This window comes from Mercenaria mercenaria, chromosome 15 (genome assembly GCF_021730395.1).
Source record: "Mercenaria mercenaria strain notata chromosome 15, MADL_Memer_1, whole genome shotgun sequence".
In the NCBI taxonomy this organism is placed as follows: domain Eukaryota; kingdom Metazoa; phylum Mollusca; class Bivalvia; order Venerida; family Veneridae; genus Mercenaria; species Mercenaria mercenaria.
In genome coordinates this window covers 18,901,733-18,928,704 of record NC_069375.1, presented here as the reverse complement: position 1 = coordinate 18,928,704, position 26,972 = coordinate 18,901,733, and the positions used below count along the sequence as shown (strand labels likewise).

At 34.8% G+C, this 26,972-nt stretch overlaps 1 protein-coding gene across 2 annotated transcripts in view; it reads left to right on the top strand.

Annotated features, from left to right (window-relative positions):
* Positions 1-26,972, top strand: part of LOC128548943 (centrosome-associated protein 350-like) — a 111,133-nt gene that overhangs the window by 59,875 nt on the left and 24,286 nt on the right. For both annotated transcript variants that reach the window (XM_053524693.1, XM_053524694.1), the window contains 9 exons: positions 4,960-5,025; positions 10,353-10,538; positions 10,998-11,129; positions 12,274-12,375; positions 13,728-13,826; positions 18,881-19,129; positions 20,095-20,414; positions 21,889-22,007; positions 24,809-25,221. In XM_053524693.1, the coding sequence (XP_053380668.1) occupies positions 4,960-5,025; positions 10,353-10,538; positions 10,998-11,129; positions 12,274-12,375; positions 13,728-13,826; positions 18,881-19,129; positions 20,095-20,414; positions 21,889-22,007; positions 24,809-25,221 (1,686 nt within the window). The remainder of the gene's footprint in view (positions 1-4,959; positions 5,026-10,352; positions 10,539-10,997; positions 11,130-12,273; positions 12,376-13,727; positions 13,827-18,880; positions 19,130-20,094; positions 20,415-21,888; positions 22,008-24,808; positions 25,222-26,972) is intronic.

The following is a 26,972-nucleotide window of genomic DNA, read 5'->3' as shown; positions in this document are numbered from 1 at the left end:
ACTGCTTCCTTTGTGCTTTAGTCTGTTTTCATTATTTTAACTGTTTTAGTGTACAAGCTTTCAAAAAGTCGAGCATTTCTGTCTTTTACAGCTGTTGTTTCAGGAAATGTTTTGTCCAGTTGAAAGTTACTAAGTTCTAGACAGGTTAGGACATGGCATGTTGTATTACAGTAACAAATCTCAAACAAAAATAGTCCAAAAAGTTCAAGTTCTATGACAGGAATACTGGTCTGTCTTATATATTATTATATGAAACTAAGAAAGTTGTATGAAATGCTGTTGAACTGTTTGACACTAAAAAGATAATTTAAGAAAGAACTAGCATGGGCACAATAAAAATGAACTATTATGGACACAATAAAAAGGAATTAGCGTGGGCACAAAGTAAAAATGAATTAGCATGAGCCCAAAGTAAAAATGAATTAGCATGGGCACAAAGTTAAAATGAATCAGGATGGGCACAAAGTAAAAATGAATTAGCATGAGCACAATTAGCATGAACACAAAGTAAAAATGAATTAGCATGAGCACAAAGTTAAAATGAATTAGCATGAGCACAAAGTAAAAATGAATTAGCATGAGCACAAAGTAAAAATGAATTAGCATGAGCACAAAGTAAAAATGAATTAGCATGAGCACAGTTAGCATGAGCACAAAGTAAAAATGAATAAGCATGAGCACAAAGTAAAAATGAATAAGCATGGCACTAAAGAAAGTAAAATGAATTAGCAGGGATGCAAAAAATAGGGGGAGGGATGGGGGCAGGCAGATGGTAAAAATGATAGAAAGGAAAATGAATAGCATGAGCACAATAAAAATGAATTACATGGACGCAGGAAAAAAATGAACTAGCATGGGCACAATAAAATTAACTAACATGGACACAATAAAAATGAATTAGCATGGGCACAAAGTAAAAATGAACTAGCATGAGCACAAAGTAAAAATGAATTAGCATGGACACAGGACAAAAATGAACTGACATGGGCACAATAAAATAAACAAGCATAGGCACAATAAAAATGAACTAGCATGGACGCAATAAAAATGAATCAGCATGGGCACAAAGTAAAAATGAACTAGCATCCGGGTACAAAGTAAAAATGAACTAGCATGGGCTTAATGGCACCTGCTCCACAATGGGGAGGTCGAAGGCTCAAGCCATTTCAGAGGTAGGTCTTGTTATTGAAGAGAGACTGGGTGGCGAGCAGCCAGCTAGTTAAATAATGGTTACAGATGGCATTGAAAATTATAAATTGGGAAGTAATGCTGTTCAATGTATGAAGGTGTCTCTTTGCAAAGTTTGACGACATGTATGTTCTTGGTCTTGATTTGATGAAAGACATTGTGTCTGAAATCATTCATTCTCATCCTCTGATTCATGTTGGGAACTTGGCAGTTACTTGCAGAGAACCTGGTTTGTACTGAAATCCAGGAACACCGGTTTGGTTAACTGCCCGCTTTTACATAACTGAAATAATGTTGAAAAACAATGTGAAACTCGACACAAACAAAATTACATTAGCCAACATGGCTGGCCATTTCAGTAGGGGTGATACTATAATAAACAAACATTTTACTTGTTTCAAATTTTCCCTTGATGGTTGTGTTAAGCCTGCAGTTTTATCATTTTGTATATTGTGTGTTTGAATTGAAACTCAAAACATTAAGCACCCGCCTGCTTAGCTCAGTAGGTAAGAGCGTCGGTCTACAGATCGTGGGATTGCGAGTTCGATCCTCAGGCAGGGCGCATGTTCTCCGTAACTATTTGATAAACGACATTGTGTCTGAAATCATTAGTCCTCCACCTCTGATTCATGTGGGGAAGTTGGCAGTTACTTGCGGAGAACAGGTTTGTACTGGTACAGAATCCAGGAACACTGGTTAGGTTAACTGCCCACCGTTACATGACTGAAATACTGTTGAAAAATGGCGTTAAACCCAAAACAAACAAACAAAACATTAAGCACTATACATTGATTACTTTTATGCAGTCAATTTTATGTTGATTTTTAGCTCACCTGAGCAATGCTCCGGTGAGTTATTAATTGTGATCGCTCAATGTCTGTCGTCTGTCTGTCGTCTGTCAACATTTAGCTTGTGTATGCGATAGAGGCTGTATTTTTCCTCATGAAATTTGGTCAGAATGATTGCCTTGATGAATTCTAGGTCCGTTTTGAATATGGGTCATCTGGGGTCAAAAACTAGGTCACTAAGTCAAATCAAAGAAAAACCTCGAGATATGTATACGATAGAAAGAAAAACCTTGTGTATGCGATAGAGGCTGTAGTTTTCAATTGATCTTCATGAAATTTGGACAGAATGATTGCTAGGTCGAGTTTGAATATGGGTCATCTGGGGTCAAAAAGTAGGTCACTAGGTCAAATCAAAGAAAAACCTTGTGTATGCAATAGAGGCTGTATTTTTCAATTGATCTTCATAAAATTTGGTCAGAATGATTTCCTTGATGAAGTCTAGGTCAGGTTCGAATATGGGTCATCTGAGGTCAGAAACTAGGTCACAAGGTCAAATCAAAGAAAAACATTGTGTATGTGATAGCGGCAGTATTTTTAAGTTGGTCTTCATGAAATTTTTTCAGAATGATAGCCTTGATGAAATCTAGACCTGTAGAGTCAAAAAGTAGGTCACTAGGTCAAATCAAAGAAAAACATTGGGTATGCAATAGAAGCTGTATTTATCAATAGATCTTCAAAAAATTTGGTCAGAATCATGATTGGCTTGATGATGTCTAGGTTGAATGCGAATATGGGTCATCTGGAGTTGTAAAGTAGGTCACTAGGTCAAATCAAAGAAAAACCTTGTGTATGCATAGAGGCTGTATTTTTCAATTGATCTTCATGAAATTTGGTCAGAATCATGATTGGCTTGATGATGTCTAGGTCAAGTTTGAATATGGGTTATCTGGGGTCAAAAACTAGGTCACTAGGTCATATTAAAGAAAACACTTGTTTAAACTTAAGAGACCACATTTTTGGTCCTATCTTAATCAAATTGGCCAGAATATTTGTTTCCATGAAATCACTAGGTCAAACATGTTTACACTGTTATTGTATGTTTCTCAGGTGAGCGACCTAGGGCTGTCTTGGCCCTCTTGTTTTATAATGCTGTATATACAACATACTAATGAGATAATTCATTGTGACATAAACTTCAGTAATACAGATGGAAAAAAGCAAAACAAAATGCACTTTTGTTATAGTTGGGCAGACGTATGGAATAGTATTAATTACTATTAACCCTTAGCCTAATGGACTGGTCCATCATACAATATGGGCAATACAATTTATTATTTGAAGAGGTGTACACTGAAAATTTTATACTGACTGAATAGCGAACAGTGCAGACCGTGATCAGCCTGCACAGATATGCAGGTTGCGCCTGGTCTGCACTGGTCGCGAAGGCAGAATCACTTGCCACCAGCAGGCTAAAGGTTAAAAGAACCAGCCAGTTCATGATCAGACAAGTATCTTCAGGGTTCATTATCCTAAGTTCTTTATGCAAATAGAATTATTAGAGAAAAATTATATTACAATTAATTTGCTGTGACAGGCATTTCCTATGACTTTGCCACTCTTGTATGTTGAGTGTCATTACTATAAAATTGTATAATTATTTATACTTCTTGACTTGAATAGGCGTTATTGTTAGAAAAGTGCATAATTTATATATTTATAATTGGAAGGTACCGAACTAAGTGTTAGAAATGGTGTAATTATGCAGAATAAAGTAAGAATGGATGCCTTTACAAACATAATGTGATCTATTATAAATAAAGGGTTATCTGTCTATACCTACAAGACACTAAATGCTTAGTATACAACCACAATGAAATGAAAATTGAAAATCCGCCTCTTAAAAGACATCATTGAATTTTTTTGTTCAAATGTTTTTGACGTAAATATTTATATATTATATTGAAGCTTTTGTCAATGTCAAAAGTGGTGTAATACGATGATAAGTTATGTCATATTTGAGTAAAATTTCAACAGCATACTTTTGAAGTGTATTTATAAATTCAATGAATCTTTTTAAACCATTTAACAGAATTTCTATTGAATCATATAATCACAAAAACTGGGTCAATGTTTAATTGCAGGACCTTTTTTATAAGAGAACATACAATACAAAAAAATGAAAGTTTTATATCATGGTATAAATTATTTAAAGTGCTTTTCAGAGCTGTTTTATTACAGCACCTGGTATTTAATAATGTCAAGTCCCTTAACTCCTGCCAGTCATCTATAATATATATTTATTCCACATGTAAATGAAATCAATAATTTATAGATAGTCTGATGGTCATGATAAAAGGCAAGGTCCAATATTCTGATTAATTTAAAACTGTTTGTTTTTCAGTGATAATTTTGTGTTGATAAATAGAGATTTAGTCTGGAAAAATTAATAGATATAATACACCATTACAAAGAACTGCAAGGATGGTTATAGGAACATTTTAAATTTTCAGATTTTTTTTTGTTAGTTTATTGATTTATCTTCAAAAGGTTTTCCTTTCAGTTGTACATTTCAGCGATTTTTCTACTAGATTTTCATGATTTTTCCAGTGTCTGTTGTCCATTTTAGGCAGTTTGATTGTCATCACAATAGTAGACAGTCATAATTTTGGTCCAACCTCAATGAATTTTTTTGAGAATCTCACACAGTTTCATCACTGGGTCTGGGGTCAAAACTAGGTCATTAGGTAAATTCAATAGAAAAAACTTGCTAACTCTGTAGAGGCTGAGAACCTCTGCAGATATCACAAGAACCTGAAAATCCTACCATAATCTGACTGTAAGGGCCTAAGTGTGTTGCATTACCATGGCTTATAAAGGAAATTTCAGGTTCAGAAAGTTTATGGGTAACATGCCTCCAGAGATATGTAACTTGCTTAACTTTTGACTTTCATTCTGACCAATGGGTAATTGTGTTTATTTTCAGATGGGTTGGCAAAGATCAAGGAGACTATTCGTAAACAGCAGAGCAAGTCTTCCAGTCAGTCTCGAGGTCAGTATTGTAAACTATATGTCAAAATTTGGTAAACATTTCAATGTTGTACTGTCACAAAGTTTTTATTGATTATATATATAAGTAAAATCCTGCTGAGTCTTGTTCTGAGGTACAGATATAGTTTTTCAAACGGGGCTTGACAAATTCTTTGAAAGCAAATAGTCTTGCTTTAATACTGAGTGCTTCTGGGACAATCCTGTGCTGGTGCCCATATTCACTTGGAACCTACAGATTCCATAGCTTTAACTTCAGTGGTGTTGTGTGACTCAAGTTCACTCTGCTTTCTTCATTAACCCTTAGCCTGCTGCAGGCGAATTTAACAGCCTTTGCAAACAGCTTGGAACCAGATCAGACGCCGATTTAATCGGCGTCTGATCAGGTTCCAAGCTGTTTGCTACTCTGACAATATTTCTTCCAATTTTGGAGCAAATTGAATGAACTTTACAATTTTAGCAGATGACATTTCCAGCAGACGACAATTTATCTAGCATGCTAAAGGTTAATACCTTATTTTATAATTTCTGCTTTCTTCATTAATACCTTATTTGAGCCGTGCCATGGGAAAACCAACATAGTGGGTGTGCGACCAGCATGGATCCAGACCAGCCTGCGCATCCGCGCAGTCTGGTCAGGATCCATGCTGTTCGCTAACGGTTTCTCTAATTGTAATAGGCTTTGAAAGCGAACAGCATGGATCCTGACCAGACTGCGCGGATCCTTGCTGGTCGCATACCCACTATGTTGGTTTTCTCATGGCACGGCTCATTTTATAATTTGAGTAGACCGTTCTGAAAACAGCTTGTAAGACAGTGTTAAATTAGAACTTCACAAAGTCAATCGTGCATTGACTGTACACTGTATAAGTGTAATGTACTTATACTATTTGCGGTCATTATACTCATATAATGAGTTTGTAATTTTCATTTTATTTGGCCATATGGCATTTTATTAACCATTTAAGATATGGCTAATCTTGTGGGGAACACTTGAGAACTTCCCTATTTTGTTGACATACCTATATATCCTGTGGTGTTAAAGGTTTTTGTTGCCGGTTTACATATTAAGTAGCAAGATGGTGGCGTCTTTAGGAACGATTAAATTTGGCGTGAAAATCACTGTCAAACATATGAAATGTCCTGTAGATTATACCATAAGATGAAAGGCAGTTTGAAGGGCTTAATTTATAAATGTGGTAATAGTACAGTTATACTTTTATAAATGAGAATAATATCCTAGCACGAGTCCTCCAAAATGTAAATAATGGCAAAGGTCAGTGCACATGCTCTTACATTCAGTCAAGCAAAAACATAAGGTAAATCTAAGAAGAAAAATGAGAAAGTTGTTACAATGAAACAGATCGAAGAAGGCTGTACAGTTGATACATAGCTTCTGTTTAACTAACATATGGATGTACCATGTCAAACCTTACACTACAGTTATGTTAGTAGTTTTAAAGACATCATTCAACACCAGTTTTGACTTTCCTGGAAATTTAGCTTTTTGGCATTGATTCCAGTTTCCATATTATATTAAAAAATTTGGCAAGAAATTGAAGATTTATATTGAGGATTCATACAAGGTTGCCTGAAAAAGGATCTCCCCCCCCCTCGCAAGCCTGTACTAATAAACTTTGATAATGTGGCAGTTGACCTCAATACAGTCAACACTGTTTATTTTCCAATACAGGTAAATCCAATAATTGCTTTACAATTGATCTGTGACGGATTATCTTTGAAACCCCTCGACTTATTGGACTCAGCTGCCACATTATCAAAGCTTATTAGTACACGTGCTTTCTGTGTCACTTTGTTTTCTGTAGACTCACAGATTTCTTCACATTCAAGTCAAATAAGCATGTCCTGTAAGGAACCATTTTGTTTTGTTGTGAAAGTTTGTTGAGCTATTTAAGATCATATTCATCTTTTTTTATTTGAGTTAGAAATGACGAATTTTTGTAGATAATTATAAGAAAGACTAATGTAGCTATAAACAAAGGCATTATAGTAAAGTGCCAATTGTTTATTCAAGATCACGTAAAATATATTATAGTATTTGTCTAGTACTATATATTAATGTAATAAATATTTGATGTATGAATGGAGTCGTCCTACATAGTATATTTATGGTCATAAGACATTGACCTTGATCTATTAAAGATCAAAACACTTTCAGATATTTAAAGACTTACATTTTTGTGAACTATATATGAGCTGTGCCATGAGAAAACCAACATAGTGGGTTTGCGACCAGCATGGATCCAGACCAGACTGCGCATCCGCGCAGTCGTCTGGATCCATGCGTCCAAACCACTGTTGTTTCTCAATGCACTGCATATGTAATTAACCTTAGGATTGGTTATATACTGCCCAAGCAGAGGCAAACTATTAGTGGAAGATAGTTTCTTTCTCTACATCATATTCTTCCATTCTGTGTGTCACACTTTTATGTGGCATGCTTAGACATAGAGATATAGAAACATGAAATTCTACAAAAATGTTAATTGCAACCTGCGTATTTTCACCGACCATATATTCAACTCAGTAATGACAGTTCATGATGTCCTGTTCTATATTAGGACATTTGCCTTGCAAATGAAATAGTTGAATAAAATATTTAAAACTTTATTGATAAACAAATGTTTTGTATCATTTTCATTGATTTCTGTGAAACATTTGTTCATGCATACCAGTTTTATGTATAGTTTGTCAATCAAAAGTGTGAAAAAAGGACACAGCATCATTACGCAGACAATCTAGTTTGATAGGAGCTATTGTTAATGTAATTTGGTAAAATTGAGCCGCACCACGAGAAAACCAACATAGTGCATTTGCGACCTGCATTGATCCAGACCAGACTGCGCAGATGCACAGGCTGGTCTGGATCCATGCTGGTTGCAAATGTACTATGCTGGTTTTCTCATGGTGTGGCACATTTGGTAAATGTATTTTTTTGCCAGTCAGCAGTTCACGGGCAATCCTTTAGCACAGAATTCAATCAATTTCAGTTTTCTATTTTTGTATTATCTCTTTACTTAATTGAATTTGATGTGAGTACTTTCTTGATGAAAAGTTGCTTACTTGATAAACAAGATCATTATCAGACACAGTCAATGAAATGTCTTCATTCCTTCCAACATTTAATATCAAATCGTCCAGTGCGGAATTGAATGACGAGTGTGGGCAGTGAACATCCTGATAGACTACAATGTAAATTTTATAGCCAAAGCTGAAGTTTTAATGTTGCTTTACAATGTGGTACTTGACTTTTGTTTTAAGCTCGACTATTTGAAGAATAACAGAGCTATCTTACTCGCCCCAGCGTCGTCGTGAGCGTTAGCATGAGTGTTAGCGTTAGCGTGAATGTCACACGGTTGTTAAAGTTTGCGTACCACCCCAAATATTTTCAAAGTCCATTGATATATTGCTTTCATATTTTGCTTACTTGTTTACCATCATGACCTCAGTCTGTAAAAAGGAGGAGGCAACTCTATCAAGCATTTTGACTGAATTATGGCCCCTTTTCGACTTAGAATATGCTTATTGTAATGTTAAAGTTTTACTCATTGCTTATATTATACTATCAAGCACTGAGAATAGTTGAGCGTGCTGTCAACTGACAGCTCTAGTTATATTGCCATCCTGTAAATAAATTTACTCTTGTTCTGTCCACACATGTTTTGTTGAAATATAGTTAGTATTGCTAACAAGGCTGTTCTTATATAATTTACATGCTGGAATTTAGAGTTCAGTTTTAATGGAGTTATGGCCAGAACTGATGGTTTTGCAGTTCACATTCATAAGATGTATTAGAAAAAAGCTTTCCCGAAAGGGTTTTAGACTGGACTGCTGGTGTTACAAGTCATGTGCTATAAGCTAGAAAAAAGGTCTTCAAAGAGTTTAAGACTTATAAACTGCTAATTTTACAATGTCACATCCTGTATATTAGAAAAAAAGGCTTTCTAAAGGGACTTATTAAACTGAATTACTGGTTTTACAATTCACATGCTATATTAATGCAAAAAGATTTCTCTGAAGAGTTTTAGACTGAGCTGCTGGTAAACAGTTCTCCAAAAGGGTTTAGACTGAAGTTTATAAACTGTTCACCAAAGATTAAATTTTAGATACTGTTAGCTTGATTATTGCAGCGGATATATAAGCCATGCCATGAGAAAATCAACATAGTGGGTTTGCGACCAGCATGGATCCAGACCAGCCTGCGCATCTGCGCAGTCTGGTCAGGATCAGTGCTGTTCGCTAATGGTTTCTCTAATTGCAGTAGGCTTTAAAAGCGAACAGCATGGATCCTGACCAGACTGCGTGGATGCACAGGCTGGTCTGGATCCATGCTGGTCGCATACCCTCTATGCGCAGGCTGGTCTGGATCCATGCTGGTCGCACACCCTCTATGTTGGTTTTCTCATGGCACGGCTCAATTATGACTGTTTATAAACATCTAGTGTCTTAATATTTTCAAATGTTGAGAGATTCAATAGGATAAACTTTTGGCGATTGATTTGGAAATGTTTCATGGGTCTATGCATATTATAACTTGGTTAATAGCTCATTAAACAAATTAGTTCCAATTTGTGATTTTGGACACCCTCTTGAAAATTTAGACCGCCATATGAAATTAAAACCTAATTTTGTGACAGATTTGCAGAGTGCATTTACTTGAGTATCTTGCATTGTTTTCCATCCCCTGGTAAATCAAATATCTTAATAAACAGCTAATACTTCATGGAATATTTTAAACATGACATCATTAGTTTTTGATAAAGGAAGCACGGGAACTGAAGTTTTAAAGTAGCTGACTTGCAGTCACTTGCCCCTTTGTAGACTTGAGCCCTGCTGTGGTCGTCATATGAGAAAGTAATCCAGCTTTATCGTGGAAGATTTGTGGTTCCACCTAGGGGCCAGGCAATGCCTGGAATGGTTAGGAAGCGCTCCTTGGGCTGTTCTCCATAATAAGATTTTGACAGTCACCTTGTGGCTTGAACTGTGTCATTGTGACTCAAAATCAAAGGGGGAAAAATAGGTTTTAAAATGGCTGTTTTGGTTGTAGTACTCACTATATGTTTCTTACATGAGCTTCATGAATTTTGTGGATCAGAGAGCTGGGTTTTAGTTACACTTTAACCTTCAGCCTTCTGGGGGCAATTGATTTTGCCTTTGCGACCAGTGTAGACCAAGATAAACCTGCACACCCCTTTGAATAATAAGTAGTTCTGCCCATTATTGAATGATGGATAAGTCCATTTTAGAAATTTAGCAACTTTTTAGGTTAAAATTATTGTTTGTTACAATGGTTCTGATATTATATTTCAGAAAACAATGAAGACTTGATTGGTGCTGCTGGAGGGGATCCAGCAGAGTCTGCCGCCCCCTCACATCGTCTCCTTCATGATGCCAGCGAGCCCATCGTGCACAAATCACAGGATCTTATTGAAGGTTCAGAAAAGACGGCAAAAGTTCGTAAAATAGCTGCTGGTCCAGCTGCACCATCTTATAAAGGTACTAAGATCATTCAGTACTTGAAGACACTCATATTCAACACTTTATAAAAATTATGAAGTCACCTTTGTGGTAAAAGAGCTAAAAATTGATAATACACAGAAAATTAGTGTCAGTTACTGTATTCCTAATGTACAGTTTAATGTAAAATGTTAAGAGTGAAAGGCTGAATATTTTGACCCTGATTTTATCTTTTAGGTAACATTATTGTTGGTATCATATGGTCAATTCTCTTTACATATTTTCAGTTTTGGTTATGAGGTGCATGAATATTATGATATTTTTTTGTGTCATTTAACTGAAATGATAACATATTGGTTTATCTATTTACATATGAATAAAAAAAAATGAAGTAAACCTACCTGGTGTTTGGATGTGTGTTCCCTTAAAGCTTTTGCATAATTATAGTGTGTCATTATGACCATTTTATCAACTGGTTTGCTCAAAATGATATTACAGGGTTTAGTGAAGCTGAAGTTAAATACAGAATAGTAGAAAACAAAGGATCCAAGGCTCAAGATGGTGGTCGCAAAGACAAAAAACGTCAAGTGAGCATCAAAGTACAGGACAAGAGAATAGAACCTCTTGGTAGTAAGTATAACTACATGTATCTGATATATACTTACGATGTTTGTGGCAATTTCTTCGTTTGATATGAGTTTTCATTGTATTTTTTCAACAAAATTAAACAGATGTAACAGCCTTTAATTTGCCTTGTCTATAGATAAAACTTTTGACCTCTTGATTGATTGTTAAATATACTCAAAAATTTGCTTCAAGTAAAAGACCTCGAGCTCGGGTTCAGAGTTTGCATGAAGAGTAAAATATACATGTAGTTTTATATAACCTTTGATGCTGACACTTGCCAAAATGCTGTCCCCATGTAAAGATTCTTAGGGCATATAATTTAAATTACTTGGCAAATAAGAAAATGAGCATTTGACTGTTGCATATAATTTTTATGCCCCCGAAGAGAGGCATATTAGTTTTCAACTGTCCGTTCGTTTGTTCGTCACAGCGTTAACTTCTTGCCTGAAGGCACTCTACTCGCGAACCACTGCACCCAGGACCTTCAAACTTCACATGCTGATAGTACTTATTGAGTACATGACCCCTATTGATGTTTGTGTCACCAGGTCAAAGGTCAAGGTCATCAGGTCAAAGGTCAAGGCGCTGCGGGGGGCATTTGTCACCATTAGCGACAGCTCTTGTTTCGCTCTGAAACAGTAAAATGCCATAGTTTGTTCTTAGATATGCTGAACTGTTTACCCAGTTCCAACATTTAAAGAAGCATCAGTACAAGAAATGAGAAGGAAATTTTATTTAAGTCTAGTGATGGGGATGAAATTTATAAAACATGAGAAAAATGAAGTAAATGCCAATGAATTTATTCTAGAAGAGACTGTCCTATTATTAAATATCTTTTAATTATTTCATTAACATTTTTCTTATACCTTAAACCTGTGTAATAGCTCAAGCTTCATTCCTCTAACATATAGTTTGTGAAATCAATTCATTCTCCACCTCAAATTCATGTGGAGAAGTTGGCAGTTACTGGCAGACAACATTAAGTACTGAACCCTGATTAGATTAACTGACAAATGTTACATAACCGAAATACTATTGAAATACAGTGTTGAACGCTAAAAGTAACAAAATTCTAAAACTTCTTAACTTCTTTTTATAAAGATAACTATTTCTTGTCTTGGGCTCTTAACTTTAGTTGTTTTTTCAGCTTGGTTAAGTGTAGAAGAAGAAGGAAAAACTAAGAAGGTAACAAGAGTTATTGCCCCTAGTAGAAAACCTGCCAAACAACAGCCACAACCCAAAAATAAAGGTAAGTTGTTATTTTATACTTCACTGGCTGGGATTTTCCAGATTTTGAAATTTGTGTTATAGTCAGTCAGAGATTTTGTCTGTGTGTTCTAAGAATTTTAACATTTCTGTATTGAGGAAAACAGTTCTGAAAGTGCTTATAGAAGAAAAAAAAAATCCATATATTGCAGTTTTTCAACCAAACTGAAAAAAAAACAGGTTAAAGGCACTGACATCAAGAGTTTTACTAAATATTATCTTTCTTTAAAATTGAACTTTTGTCAAATTATGAACATTAGAACATGAGTTTTTGTTTCTAAACTATCATAAAGATGCCAAGTCAAGAAAAAAACACGCCTGGGTCTGGAATCTAACCCAGGTCACTGCAGCAATAAACGCTTTCCTATGATCTTGACCAATACACCATGGAGGAATTTACACTTAACAGTTGCTGCATATAAAGTTTAAGATTAAGGTAGTTTTCCTCCGATACCCTGTTACAAACGATTTGAATGGAAAAATTAGTAAAACAAGTACTTCTGATATGTTTCAATAGCTTATAATCTTAAGAAATATAGCAATAATTTTCTGATACCTTAAAAAGATTTTTTTTTTCCATACCATCTGGAGGTTAGTACCTTTAATGTAAAGGTATTTTACTGTGTTTTAAAAAGAAACAGTGATTTAGCCTTGGGTAATATGTCAGATTGTGAAAAGAAATGGTGGTATTTAAATCTAAAAGCTTGAGAGTTTCTTTCAAGAATGAATGCTAATACAGTTGAATGTACTTTTTCCTTATATCAATAATATCATGAACACAACTATATTTCATTTTGCTGAGCTGAGAATTCCCACAGCCTAGTTCATTATATTTATTGATGAAATCTTTATTAATTAATCAGCCGCGGTCTTCATTGACTTGTAAATTTCACGCTTTCGTACCTTTGATAGATAGTACATTAATGCTGTGACATTGACAATAGAAGCAGGTTAATGATTATGACTTACGTATGAGCCACGCCATGAGAAAACCAACATAGTGCGTTTGCGACCAGCATGGATCCAGGCCAGCCTGCGCATCCGCGCAGTCTGGTCAGGATCCATGCTATTCACTTTCAAAGCCTATTGCAATTAAAGAAACCGTTAGTGAACAGCATGGATCCTGACCCACGCAGGCTGGTCTGGATCCATGCTGGTCCCAAATGCACTATGTTGGTTTTCTCATGATGCAGCTCATATATTATTGGTTTATTAACCTTAAAAAATTGATCATAATATTGGAAAATGTTTGAAATTATAAACCTAGATGGCCCAGACTTTTTAGAACTGCTTACACAGTGAACACTCAGGAGCATAATTGTTTTTATGTTGCAGAAATAATTACCACGTCATCATGGAGAGCTGGCCAGGAGCTTGTATTGAGAGAACTGGGTCCTATGAAAAAGAAACCAAGTAGAAGCAAGGAGAACATAGGTAAATGTCAAATAAAAAAAAAGAGAAATCATACATATACCAAGTCCAGAGTTCAAGACACCGCCTTGAATTCTAAGGAAATTCTTCAATTTTGTGCAGCTAAATTGAATAATATTGCCAAAATTTAAAGTCTGGGCAAATAATTTCAAATGGTCATTTACTGAAATGCAAAAAAAAAAAAACAACAAAACAATATTTTTTTTTAAAAACTAGAATACGTATTTCACACATAAAAATAATGCTATACTAGAGTAGGTAAGGTGAAAAATATTTCATTGCAATATTAAATAACAAAGTAAGACATGCTTAATGAACCAGAAATTAGAGTTATTAAAGGTATTGGTGTATATAATCACTACCTGCCCAGGGCAGTAAAGGTCATAGATAACAGAGTAACTGTTCATAATGACAGGGAATGAGATTATAGTGGTTTAGTCATAGACTACTGCCCTATATGTCCAGTCATAAACATTACATGTACACCCGTGCCTAACCAGCCTGAGTTAAGTTCAAATTACTGTGTATTTTGAAAGAAAATTTTGCCACAAAGTTCTTGTTAATTTCAATAGTTGAGTGGACAACTTGTAATTAAGTTAAAGATACAAAAAATCAAGAGCCATTGAAAGTGTATAACCATATGATATATAATTTTTTAAACCTATGGCAAATTTATGAAATATGTTTAAACTTAATTTCAAGTTAATTAAGCTGAAATGTTAAAGTGTGATATAAAGCACACTATAAAAAATCTAGTTTGTGTCTCATTTTTACTGTGTGACTATCACAGTAGACAATACAGTTCTACATACTTTACAGACTGCAAGAACATTTTTGTCAGTATATACTGTCCAGAACTCAATGAATAACTTCGTTTTTACTTCCTATTAAAATTAACTTGATGTTAAAGCAGAGGTGTGCCAGTGAAGAAAAATGTAATGGCATTGGAGATGCAATAACTTGTACAAGAGGACATTACTCCATTTCGAAATTGCATACTTGACAGCTATATTTTGTCCATTTTCAAATACTAAAGATAATGATTAACAAGTTTGTTTAAATCAAGAGAGATTGTGTACCGTAATGGATTTGAAAAATGTAGTGTCATCAATCTTTCATGATTGGTAAAAATCAAGGTCATATTACTTACAGGCCATTAAATGTTTGTTTGGCTTGTTGTAATGAAAGGAGGACTGTACATATTTACTGAAGATTATATTCAGAGTGGAATTTACTCTAGTCATGTTTCATAGTAAAAACCAAATTACATATATAAATACTGTGAAATAGTGCTTTTTAGTGGTTTGTTTGGTATACTCTGGTTACTGTGAATGGTATTTTATGGTACCACTCGAGTACCTGCTGAAATACATACAGGCTTGGTGCAACACAATTTTATATTGCTCCTTACTTATATATAGTTACAACAGTATTCTCTTCGGTCATCCTATTTAGTATATTTTGGTTTTTGGCATGCTCGGTACCAATTTAAAATGCCCCTTTTCCAAGAAGAGTGCACCAGCAGCTCATGTCTGTCTAAAGATTGTGCAAAAATTTGCTGCCTTCTCTGTTAACTGTAATAGTTCTTATCCCATGTTCAGAAAACTTAGTCAGAATGTGTATGGGTCAATTATTGTGATAACCAGATGGAAAGTTCCTGTCAATCTTCAGTTATGGTCCTTGAATTATTTAAAATTTATAAAATTGACTGCATCTTCTGATTAATTTAAGCAGTTCTTATCCCATGTTCAGGAAACTTCAGATGATTATTGGCATATTATCTTGGCCAAGTATGATTGCCTGCCAGTCTGGTGTTATAACCCTTGAATGAGTGGAGATTGAGAAAATTTACAACAAGTCCTCTCAGTAGGTGTTTTGAAATTGAAAAAATGGAACTTTGCTGTGACAGGTGGATATTGTGCCAGTTTGGCTGTCTTGTTTTACCTTGATCTTAAATCATTACACATTATACTTTCCTGTCATGAAAGCAAATATGTTGGAGTAGTTCAGTATTTATTTTCTTTAAAATTTGAGAAGTTTGGATATACTTTTTGTTTCTTTGAAAAAAAAAATGATGGATGGGACTTCTGAAAGTTAATCCTATTTTAGAATGAGATCATCCAAAATCTAAACATAAAAGTTGTGCTACATATGAATGAAAATAGGTTTTTGTATTTAAAATAAGTCCAGAAAATAAGGCAAAATAAGAGTGATTCAACTAATGCAACAAACCATATCGTTCACTTGCTATGCTATTTTTTGCTGGATATGGTAGATTTTAAGGTGTTTTGTGCTGGACTACCTAAAAAGCAAACTAGCTGCAAAACAGGAGTGGAAGTGGCAGAAATGTATATTAATGTAACCCTATTTTTAGGACGTTTTACATGAAACACAATATTTTTTATGGTTTTTTGAAATGTCAGATGATCTGTTTGGGCAATATTAATATCTGTTCCATTTCTTCAGAAGAAAATGCATATCCTATTCCTATTGACTGTGCAGAGAGGGTAATCATAGACCTGCACATGATCACTAGAGTATATAATAAAAATTTAACCTACCATAGATAGCATTCAAGTGAACTTAAAAGGCTTATATTAGTCATTGAAACTTCAAAGGAAATGTAAGGTTTGTCAACAGATGCATTAATTCTGTCAATATTTTTACCATTTTTTTTTTCTCAGCAGGTAATACAAGTGTTATGGCAATAAGCAAATGTCCTATTAATATTCAAGACGTAGTGCCTTTTTAAATATGAATTTACAAATTGATCTATTGGAAAATATTTGTAAAAGAACTTTAAATGTATTTATGTGCAAATCTATTTAGGCTATTAATCCTCAAAGTAGTAAAGTATGAAAATCTTTAAAGAAAAAAAATCTAAAAACTATGATCTTCATTTTTTGTTTGATTTAGACATTGCTTCCAGTTGTATATGAAGTAGTGCTTATCTCCTCTTTTAAAGTAATCTTAATTGCCTTTAACTGCTTTCAGTTTGAAACTTTTTTGTACAGTTTTAAAGTCTTAAGTTGAATTTTATTTCCTGCAACTGTTATTTGTAGCTGTTTCATGACTTGCTCAAATTTAGGGTGATTTCGGCTATGGTTGTTGACATAGAATCTTTTTGCCCCCTCCTCTTCTGGGTCGGGTCCTGTTCAGATTATCAGGTCAGGTCCTGTTCAGGTTATCATTTGTAGAAACCATTAGGATGGTTTCCGAAAAGTTGGTGGTTTTCCCAGGGTGGCAGTCTGTGCCCGAAATAATGCCTAGAGGGGCACTATATTATCTTCTTATCTGAAAAAGCAAGAATATCACCAGATTGTGTCAGTATATGAGCCGTGCCATGGGAAAACCAACATAATGGGTATGCGACCAGCATGGATCCAGACCAGCCTGCGCATCCGTGCAGTCTGGTCAGGATCCATGCTGTTCGCTAACAGTTTCTCCAATTCCAATAGGCTTTAAAAGCGAACAGCATGGAGCCTGACCAGACTGCGCGGATGCGCAGGCTGGTCTGGATCCATGCTGGTCGCAAAGCCACTATGTTGGTTTTCTCATAGCACGGCTCATATCTTAAAACCTGACAAGCTGCTCAATTTGAGCAGTTGAAGGAAACTGTACTCAGTGGCATTAGCTTTGGATGACATGTTGAATCATGCAGTAATAACTACTATTAAAATATGTACTTACAAGAACAAGCTTGTTGTTTAATAACAACATTAGAACATAGTATTAAAGTGTCAAATGACAAAATCACACAAATTATAGTGTTAGTTCCTGGTTGTAACCTTTTCAAATATCAACAAATTAGTGAAAGATTTTGTATAAAAATCTAGAGATAATAATTTTGATGATATCTATCATTTTGTAGCTAACTAATTATATAATCTATTTTCACCTGTCTGCCTAATAGATTGCTGATACAACCTTCATTTTTTTACTGCAAAGTTTGCGAACAAAATACAATAATTTGAACCATTGAATAATTTTTGCTGTTATATAAATATCTGACTGATTAATTAGATATTTCTATTTTGTACTTAGATGCAGATCAATCAGATGGTTGAATTGGTGCTTGAACCCAGTTAGCAATGATGAATATTGCTTTCAAATGTCAAATCTCTTTTTTTGTATATGGGAAAATAATTGAGCATTATAATGCATAAGTTGCTTCAAACAGATTTTTTGCTTGGAAGGAGGCATAAATAAGGCTTTGAATATTTGATTAAAGTTAAGCTAATGGTTTAGATCTCTGTTTATGGCATGATGAAGTAAGGTATCATTTTAATGAAGGTAATACGCGGCATGATTTAGAAATAAAGCCGTAAATTTATGACAGAAAGTACTGCTTTGATGTAAGTATGGGATAAGGTAAAATTAGCAGTTATGAAATATTATTCCTTCAAGAATACAGCATTTATGTTGGTCAAGAGACATCGCATACTGACACGATATTCCACATCTGATATGGATTTTGGTTAACTTTTACCCTGCTAAATTTCTAAAATGGACTGGTTCATCATTGGGCAGTACCACTTTTATTCAAAGGGGTGTTCACTGAAAATTTACTGACTGAATAGCAAACAGTGCAGACCATGATCCGTGCAGACTGACCTAGGTCTGCACTGGTCACCAAGGCAGAATCACTTAAAATTGGCGCCAGCAGGCTAAAGGTTAAACAAAATGGTTACCCCATTGCTTGTGTACTCAGATGCGTTGGATCATAATGCAAAACTAAAATAACATGTCTTGACAAGATAACAGCAAAGATAGTATTTTAGTTAGGAGATACAGGATATTCATTGTCTCTGAAATCCAAATTAGGTTCAGTCTTCACTACTGCCTGATATGAATTTTGCATATAACCAGTATCTAGTTGTAAACAGTGCATTGAAAAACAAACCAACATGAACTTCTTCAGAATGGGTGCCTCTCTGTGACTTTTTTGCTTTTAATAATGCCAGTTTTCTTTAGTGTTGAAGTTGCTTATGTTTATAGCCTCGAAAAAGAAAAACATTTTGACAATATTCAGATATTATTAACAATCTTAATTTCAGACTTCTATCATAATGAGGTAGGCAGTCTGACCGAGGAGCGCCCAGAGACACAAGGTGGGGAGGATTATCTCCGTGGTGGTGTTGGCAGCGCCACTGCTGCAGAGATTCAGCATCACAAGGCCCTGTCAGAAGAGGCACGGAAAGTTTACAGTGACCTTCACCTTGATATTGAAGAAAGTCGCACAAGGTCAAGCGAAAGAGAAAAGAAATGGAAAGCTCCTGTGAAACGAAAAGCTCCAAAAACTACAGGTATTCCAGGTCTCAAAATAGCTTTGTCGGCAATATCAGATTATAGCCCCCTCTATTTACGGTATGAAGAAAAATAACGAAGGGAGATGAAACTTAGGTTAATCTAATAACCCTTCTGAATGTTATAATTAAATATAAAGATAAGACACTTTCAGGACTGGTGGTTGGGGATTACACACTGCATTCCAAAGAGGGGTCTATTACCAGATAATGCCACTTGTCTCTTCTTCATAGAATTTGAAGATGTAGCAAGTTTATTTATGGTCAGTTATTATTAATTGATTTGTTTATTGAAGTACAACATACATTTCTTTGTTTAGCTGATATTTAGAAACATAGTTACATGAAACAGAGATTGATTAAACACACACTGAATTGTTACTAAAGACAAAATGGAAAATATATAATATTTCTGTGTTTGAATGATGTATCACAATAAATTCTTGATCAATGCATTCAAAGTATAAATAAGTTGTTAATGTAATATCTTAAAGACAAACAGAGTAAGTGTACCCGGTTTCGCACAGTTCACAGTTTCGCACACCAAAGAGTTTTCCGTTTCTGGTAATGAAATACTTGCCAAGAGAAATTTAAACTGGTGAAATCAAGGGACCAGGAGAGCTACCAGTGGTGGGCAGTTATCACATGAAGAATAACCTAGTGCATAAATAAAGAGCCATGTATCTATTCTTTGAAAGATCTGCCTGAAAATGCAAAATAATAAATTGCTTACAAATATTTCAGTTTATTTCAAGAAGTGTGTAAAAAGTATGCAAAACCAGGTACACTGACTCTACATTCATGCTGTTTTCATGATTTTTATTTTGATAGGAACTATGACAGGTATTTACCAATTAGTTAACAAAGTGTGCTAGTGTGAGACTATAGACAGTTAAAAAACACACTCTTTCGTTTTCCATTAAATTTGAAATAATTCCTTACAAAAATGATTTTTTGTTAAATAGAAATTGAAAGTCAACAACAGCCATGTGCCAAACAGCGACATTATGATCAAGAACAGATACGTAAATACATGCAAAGACAGAAAGCTGAGCGGGTACGGCAAAAGAAGGAGGAAGAAATTCGTATGAAAGAGGAAGAAGAAGCTCGTAAACGTCAACTGGAGGAACTGTATAACAAACAGAAACATGTCTCACAAACCTCAGCTGCAGTAGGAAAGAAAGAGAAAAATCGACAGCGCCAGAATTTCGAGTCAATGCAAGGAATATCACTGAGTGATTTGCCAAAACATCATCCATACCATACTGATAGAGCAAGATTTCTCGTAAGTGTAGCTGCCTACCTGCCAACTTTCCACATCAAATCAAGAGTTACACAATTTAGAATTGTCATCACAGTTTAATAGAAAGTGGGTCTTTTCTTCCATTTTATCAGAATCATAATTTGTACTACTTTTCTGGCTTAAATCTCATAACACCAAGCTTAAATGAGCCGTGCCATGGGAAAACCAACATTGTGGCTTTGCAACCAGCATGGATCCAGACCAGCCTGCGCATCCGCGCAGTCTGGTCAGGATCCATGCTGTTCACTATCGGTTTCTTTAATTGCAATAGGCTTTGAAAGCGAACAGCATGGATCCTGACCAGACTGCGCGGATGCGCAGACTGGTCTGGATCCATGCTGGTCGCAAAGCCACTATGTTGGTTTTCCCATGGCACGGCTCATATAATTATTTTGAAATAAGAGCAACTTGATAAGACACGCATGAAATAAAAAGACCTTGAGAAAGTCTGCCTGTTTTTATAGTAGGAAGGCTGGCAGTTATGGTAAATACGGTAATATCAAAATCTACATGGCACTCTGTTTATAAGAGATGCAGTTTAATATGTCTGTTTAATTGCACTAATCAAGTTAAGTGGCTGCATAAATTTGTTGACAACCTCTCTTCATGTTGGATATTTAATTCTTACAAGTTGGTTTAAATAAAATTTATTGCTATTTGCCTGTTAGAAAGTAGACAATATACAGATTGTGAGATAGATTTCTATCATTCTTTAGGTGTAAATTTGTCAACAATCCATTTGGTGTCCTCACTATCTATAGGAGAGATCGTGTTTGTATACAAATCCGTTGTGTATTCTATTTTTAGAACTGATAAGACAAAGATCGGGTGGGCAAACGCCGAGCGTCCATGTTTTTTTGTTAACAGTGATGTTTTTCTAACGGCTTAAACTTTCTTAAAACACAAATGATATCAATAATTTTTGATCAATGGAAAGGATATAAAACAAGCAATTTATTGATAACTTTTAATTATTATTTCGAAATAAAATGAATTAATTATGAACGCTTAACTTACAGTGTTTTTTCTAAAAGTTTGAAGCATCGCTACGCCGCTATTAAAGTCATATGTCATTCAAAACAGTTATTCATTTTCAAAAGATATTTAAATAAGAAAATATGAAAATCGTAAGCATTTCAAAACTTTTTGAATTTTTAAAATCAATAAATGAACGAAAAAGTTATTAAAAATTAAAAATTTCGATCCCATACACAAACGATGTAAAAATATTTGTTTTGCCCACCACCAGATAAACAGGTGTTGATGCATGACGTCAGGGCGATCTCTCCTATAAACATAGCAAATTGTGTAAAACTGTGTAGAGCATCTGCTGCATAAAGACTGCTATTTCTGCCAGGGGTTAGAAAGAAAATATCTACCTGTGTAAAGAGATAGGGAGAGAATGTTAAGAGTGTGTCTTTTAATAGAGGTTATACTGTAGATTTAAATGTTACAGGGTTCTGATCCTGAGAACAAGGAGAATCATGAGGACGAGGATATGGAAATCAGTGACAGTAGCTCCACTATAACAGGAGATGGTTCTGATGATAATACACCTAATGGCTCTCCTAGAAGGTAAGTTTCTCTCATAGTCATTTTATAGTATCTCTGCTATCCAGCTGGCTTACAGAAGGTTGATGGTTCTTCCCAGATGCCCGCTCATGATGAAATAATGCACAGAGAGGCACCTAGGACCTTCCTCCAGCACCAAAACTGGAAAGTCACCATATGACCTATAATTGTGACAGTGCGATGTTAAACCCGACAAAATAAATACATATAGTAACTCTAGTTTAATAGGTGAAAGGGTTTCAAAAGGAACATTTCCTGATAAATTTTGAAGCAGGTGTTTAGAGTATCTTAGAATTACATTTCAGACATAAAATATACTTTTTTTGGTCAATTTAGATCGTTTAAACAGGGTACAGGGTAAACAGGGTTTTTATGTCTGCTAAAAGAAATGATGTCCTGACATTTTAAATACAAACAATAAAAGTTCTGCTTTAGTTTCGTCATCTGTATTGTTAAGTTACACATTTTCGGTCTTACAAAAACTTTTTAATCAAGAAATGTATAATAAGGGACTAGTACAGCTATAAAGTATTTGATATTTATACCATTTTACATAAGAAATGAAACAGAACTACATAAATCTACAAGCCTGATGCTTTATTAGGCATGTAGGCATAAAAATCGCATATTAAATGAGAATTTAAGGCATATATCAAGTAACGTCAACTGAACAATAATAATAACTTTCAGTTCTTGAGTAGTTGTTTATACAATTCACATATAATAACTGTAACATAAAACGGTACAAACACTTTCTAAATATGTTGCAACATTCAATGTTATTAAATCTGCAAGTGGAATATCCCCCCCCCCCAGCCCATTGACCCCTTTTCCACTCCCCCGCCATGTTTAATGACCAAAAAGCAAACTTTCATTAAATTACAGTTATTCATATGAACTAATCCAAGTTGAATATCTCCCCATTGACCCCCGTCTCCCCTCCCCCACCACTTTGAAGTTTAGTGGAAAATGCCACTTTTAATGTTTGATGAAAAAAGCAAACTTTCACCAAATGATATTCATTCACCTGAACTGATCCAGTAATAAAGTCGGAAACATGATCGTGGTAAAAAATACAGCTGATTTCTTACTGGAATGAGATTATTTTACACACCTCATAAGATTATGTGTTAATTAAGCGATTCATGTTTAATTTGCCGATCCAGTTCTGTCGTTTCGCATGAACTTCGAAAAAAAAAAGTTTCATTTCTTATATTTATATTATATTTCCTTTCCATTTGTAAAGAAGATTAAATTGTAAATTGCACTCAATTTGTTGCATTCAACATTAAAATTAGCTTCTCGGCCATTCTATTCACTAGACAGAAAAACTGTGACGTCATATACGGTAAGGAATGTTCTTCCTGACTATACGCGGACATCATCAAAACAGCGGCATGTTACCGCTAAGCAGCGTTTACGTAACTTTCGTGCCTTTCCTTTTACTGTTCATACGAAATGAACATCATAATTTTCAATGGAAAAGAATGAGGCGAATGTAAATATAAAGAGAAAACTTTTATGTGGTTTTCATTTATAAGTTGTACTGCACTCCTTTTAGAAGAACTAGTTTTAAGTGGGACATCTAACTGCACATGATGTTTCTTCATGCATGCTTTGACCTTGACATAATGAAAATTACTTGTGGATATATTTATTTCCATAATTCTGCTTCTATACACTATTTATCACCAATGGTAAAAAATAGAATGTATGGTGCTCATTTGTGGACAATAAATTTTGATCTTCCAGGGAAACAACGGTTTCCGTAATAAAGTTTAGAAATAGTTTTGTTATTCACTTTATGACATTCTTGAACATTCACAATACGTGAAATTCAGGACTTGAGGTATTTTGCGACTAAAGAACTCCTTTTTATTAAGTTAAACAAAAATAAGTTGCTTCTAAATCATGTTCAAGGACCTCTTGATAAATATCTTGCAGTAAATATTTTATTTTCATGCAAGTCACATAAATTAATAAAAAAAGGATTTAACTTTTAAACAAAGTCTGTGTTTTATTTCATATTAATTGATAAAAAGCCCTTGAGTTCCCAGTCAAGACTGTCCTATTATAGAAAGCAGATTAGAGATTTATGAGTTATGTATAATACTTGAACCATATATTCTAATCACTATGATATCTTACGGTTTGGAAGTTAAAAGGTTCTAAAATTTTGACCCTTGAATAAATATTGAAATTTGTTATGCAGCGTATGTTTACATAGAATAGTGTAGATTCATTTAGCATTGGTATAAGCTGTAAAAAGTGTTTATCAAACAATTTTTTATGGGTGTTTACCTATGTAGAAATCATAAAAACAGTGCACATACTGTTACCTGATATTCATTGAAAACCCATCAATAAAGGCTGTTTTATTTATTTATTATTTGATGGAAATGTAAACATTTTTAACAGGTATTAATTTCTTGGCAAATTTATGTCTTTTGAGCATGTCACTTTGTATGATCTAATAGTTTAACAAAGTTTTATGACATAAAAAGCATTAATTTAATGGGGTAGAAAAATGTGTATTAAAACTGGAAAAGGAATTTTGTAAGTTGTACAGAGGTTGTGGCACTGGTATAGTAAGGTGTTCTGTTATCCAGAGGTGTTTTTACAGAAGTTAAACACATGATGGTCCATTTAAAATGAGACGACAGCTCTCAGAGATAAGCCTATCTTCTTTGATATGAAATATAAATAAAAGATGTGGTGATATATGTATCTGCTAAACTGCCATGTTCTTCTAAATTATTAGTAATTTATTTGGGGTCTTTAATGGGTTTGTTTATCTTTTCCAGGACTAAAATGAATGTGGATGCTCCTAGTAATACAAGACAGACATTTAGTAATAAAGAAGTGTTAAAAGTGAATAAAACTAATACGAACTCGCAACCTAGAGTTGACAATGAGTCGTCAAATATTAGAACTTTCGGTGATTTTACTTTTGATATTGGCGGAGTTACGAATAAGTTTTCACAAGCCTTACAAGCAAAGTTGAATGAGGAGCCCCCATCGCTAGCCGGGGCTTACGGAAGTATGAATAACAAAGAGCATTATTTAAGTGATAGGAACAGACAGAATGACGGATTACCGCGAAGTCGTGCAGACAGAATTCAGGCTATCAAAGACACTGCGGCAACTTTACAAAATAGATTAAAGGAAGAAGCAAGAAAAATACAAGCTCAAGCCTCAAGTACAAATAAAAATGAAAGTAAGTAGATCTAGACAAACTGTCAGGTTTTTTTTAAGATAAGTCCATTTTCAGATTTTTTCAGGGAGAATGTTCAAGAAATACGGCTACTTACAAAGTGTGATTACAACAAGTTTTTGTAAAATGTCCTTTATTTATATGCTTATTAATGTCAGAGAAATCATTGGCACAAATTTTTTGGTTTTTTAAACATGCAAGAACATTGTAACTATAGAATCAGTAACAGCAGTAATGCCTGTTGTTGTATGTAGCAGTTTTCCCCAGTAACATCACTTACTTTGTGAAACAAATTTCAGCAGTAGTGACAGTTGTTGTATGTAGCAATTTTCAGCAGTTACATCAGTTGTTATTTTCTGAAGCAACTTTAAGCAGTAATGTCAGTTGTTAATGGTCTGTTGCAATTATCGGTTGTTCAGTAAAGGTACTCATTCATATGCCAGATGGACTGAAAAATTGTTAAGCTTTTGTATGTTCACAGCCAGGCCTGTTATGTATATTTTGTACAGGAAAGGGGGCCTCTGTGGCTGAGTGGTTAAGGTCACTGACTTGCAATCACTTGCCTGTGATGAAATAATGCAGGGAGGGGCACCTGCCCCCCACCCACCCCTTTCCAAACTTGAATTTATCTTATATATGAATTTAAGTATGTCATTTTCCATATTGTTTAGAAACTTCTATTCTTAAGCAGCTGGTATTCCAAGGAGACATTTAAACATTATTTACTCTGGGAGAGGATTTATGATTTATATCTGCGAGCTACAAAAGGTCTAGCACTTTTATGATTTAGTTTGTTTATGCAACTCAAAATCTCGTTTCATTTATTTTATGGAAAGTCATTAAAATTTATTTCATATAAAGAGATCTCGCTTTATGAATTTGTGGGTGGACAAATGTTGAAAAGTCAATATAATAAACATAATGTGTATAAAGTCAATAAGGCTAAAAATATTCCCAGTAGAATAAACATCATAAATGAGGGGGGTATACGTGTAATAATGACACGCAGTACTTCAACGGGTAGACAGTTTAATAACGTTTCAAACAGTAATGTTTGCTGAAGTCAAAACCAGTGTGATATTGCTCTAAATTTGAATAATTAAGTGCTGTTTATGGTGTAATTCTGGTAGACTTCCACCCAATTACTTGTGTTTCAAATTATTTTCTCTAAAATTTATAGGCCATTTCAACTTGTTGTATTTCAATGTTAACCCTATCATGCTGAAAACAATAGATGCTGCCTTTGCAACCAGTGTAGATCATGATCAGCCTGCACATCCTTGCAGTCTGGTCAAGATCTGCACTGTTTGCCATTCAATCAGATAAGCACCAATTTTAGCAGTTACTGGTACTGTCCAAATCGAAAGATCGACAAGTTCATTATAGAAATTTAGCAGGGTAAGGGTTAATAAATACAAATGAGCCGTGCCATGAGAAAACCAACATAGTGGGTTTGCGACCAGCATGGATCCAGACCACCCTGCGCATCCGCGCAGTCTGGTCAGGATCCATGCTGTTCGCTTTCAAAGCCTAATGGAATTAGAGAAACTAATAGCGAACAGCATGGATCCTGACCAGACTGCACGGATGCGCAGGCTGGTCTGGATCCATGCTGGTCGCAAACCCACTATGTTGGTTTTCTCATGGCGCGGCTCAAATAGTTATTGGTCACTAAATATCATATTCTGATATACATCTAGCCAGGTCCTGATTAAAGTATTGAAATCATGGATACAACTGGAATGAATACAGTG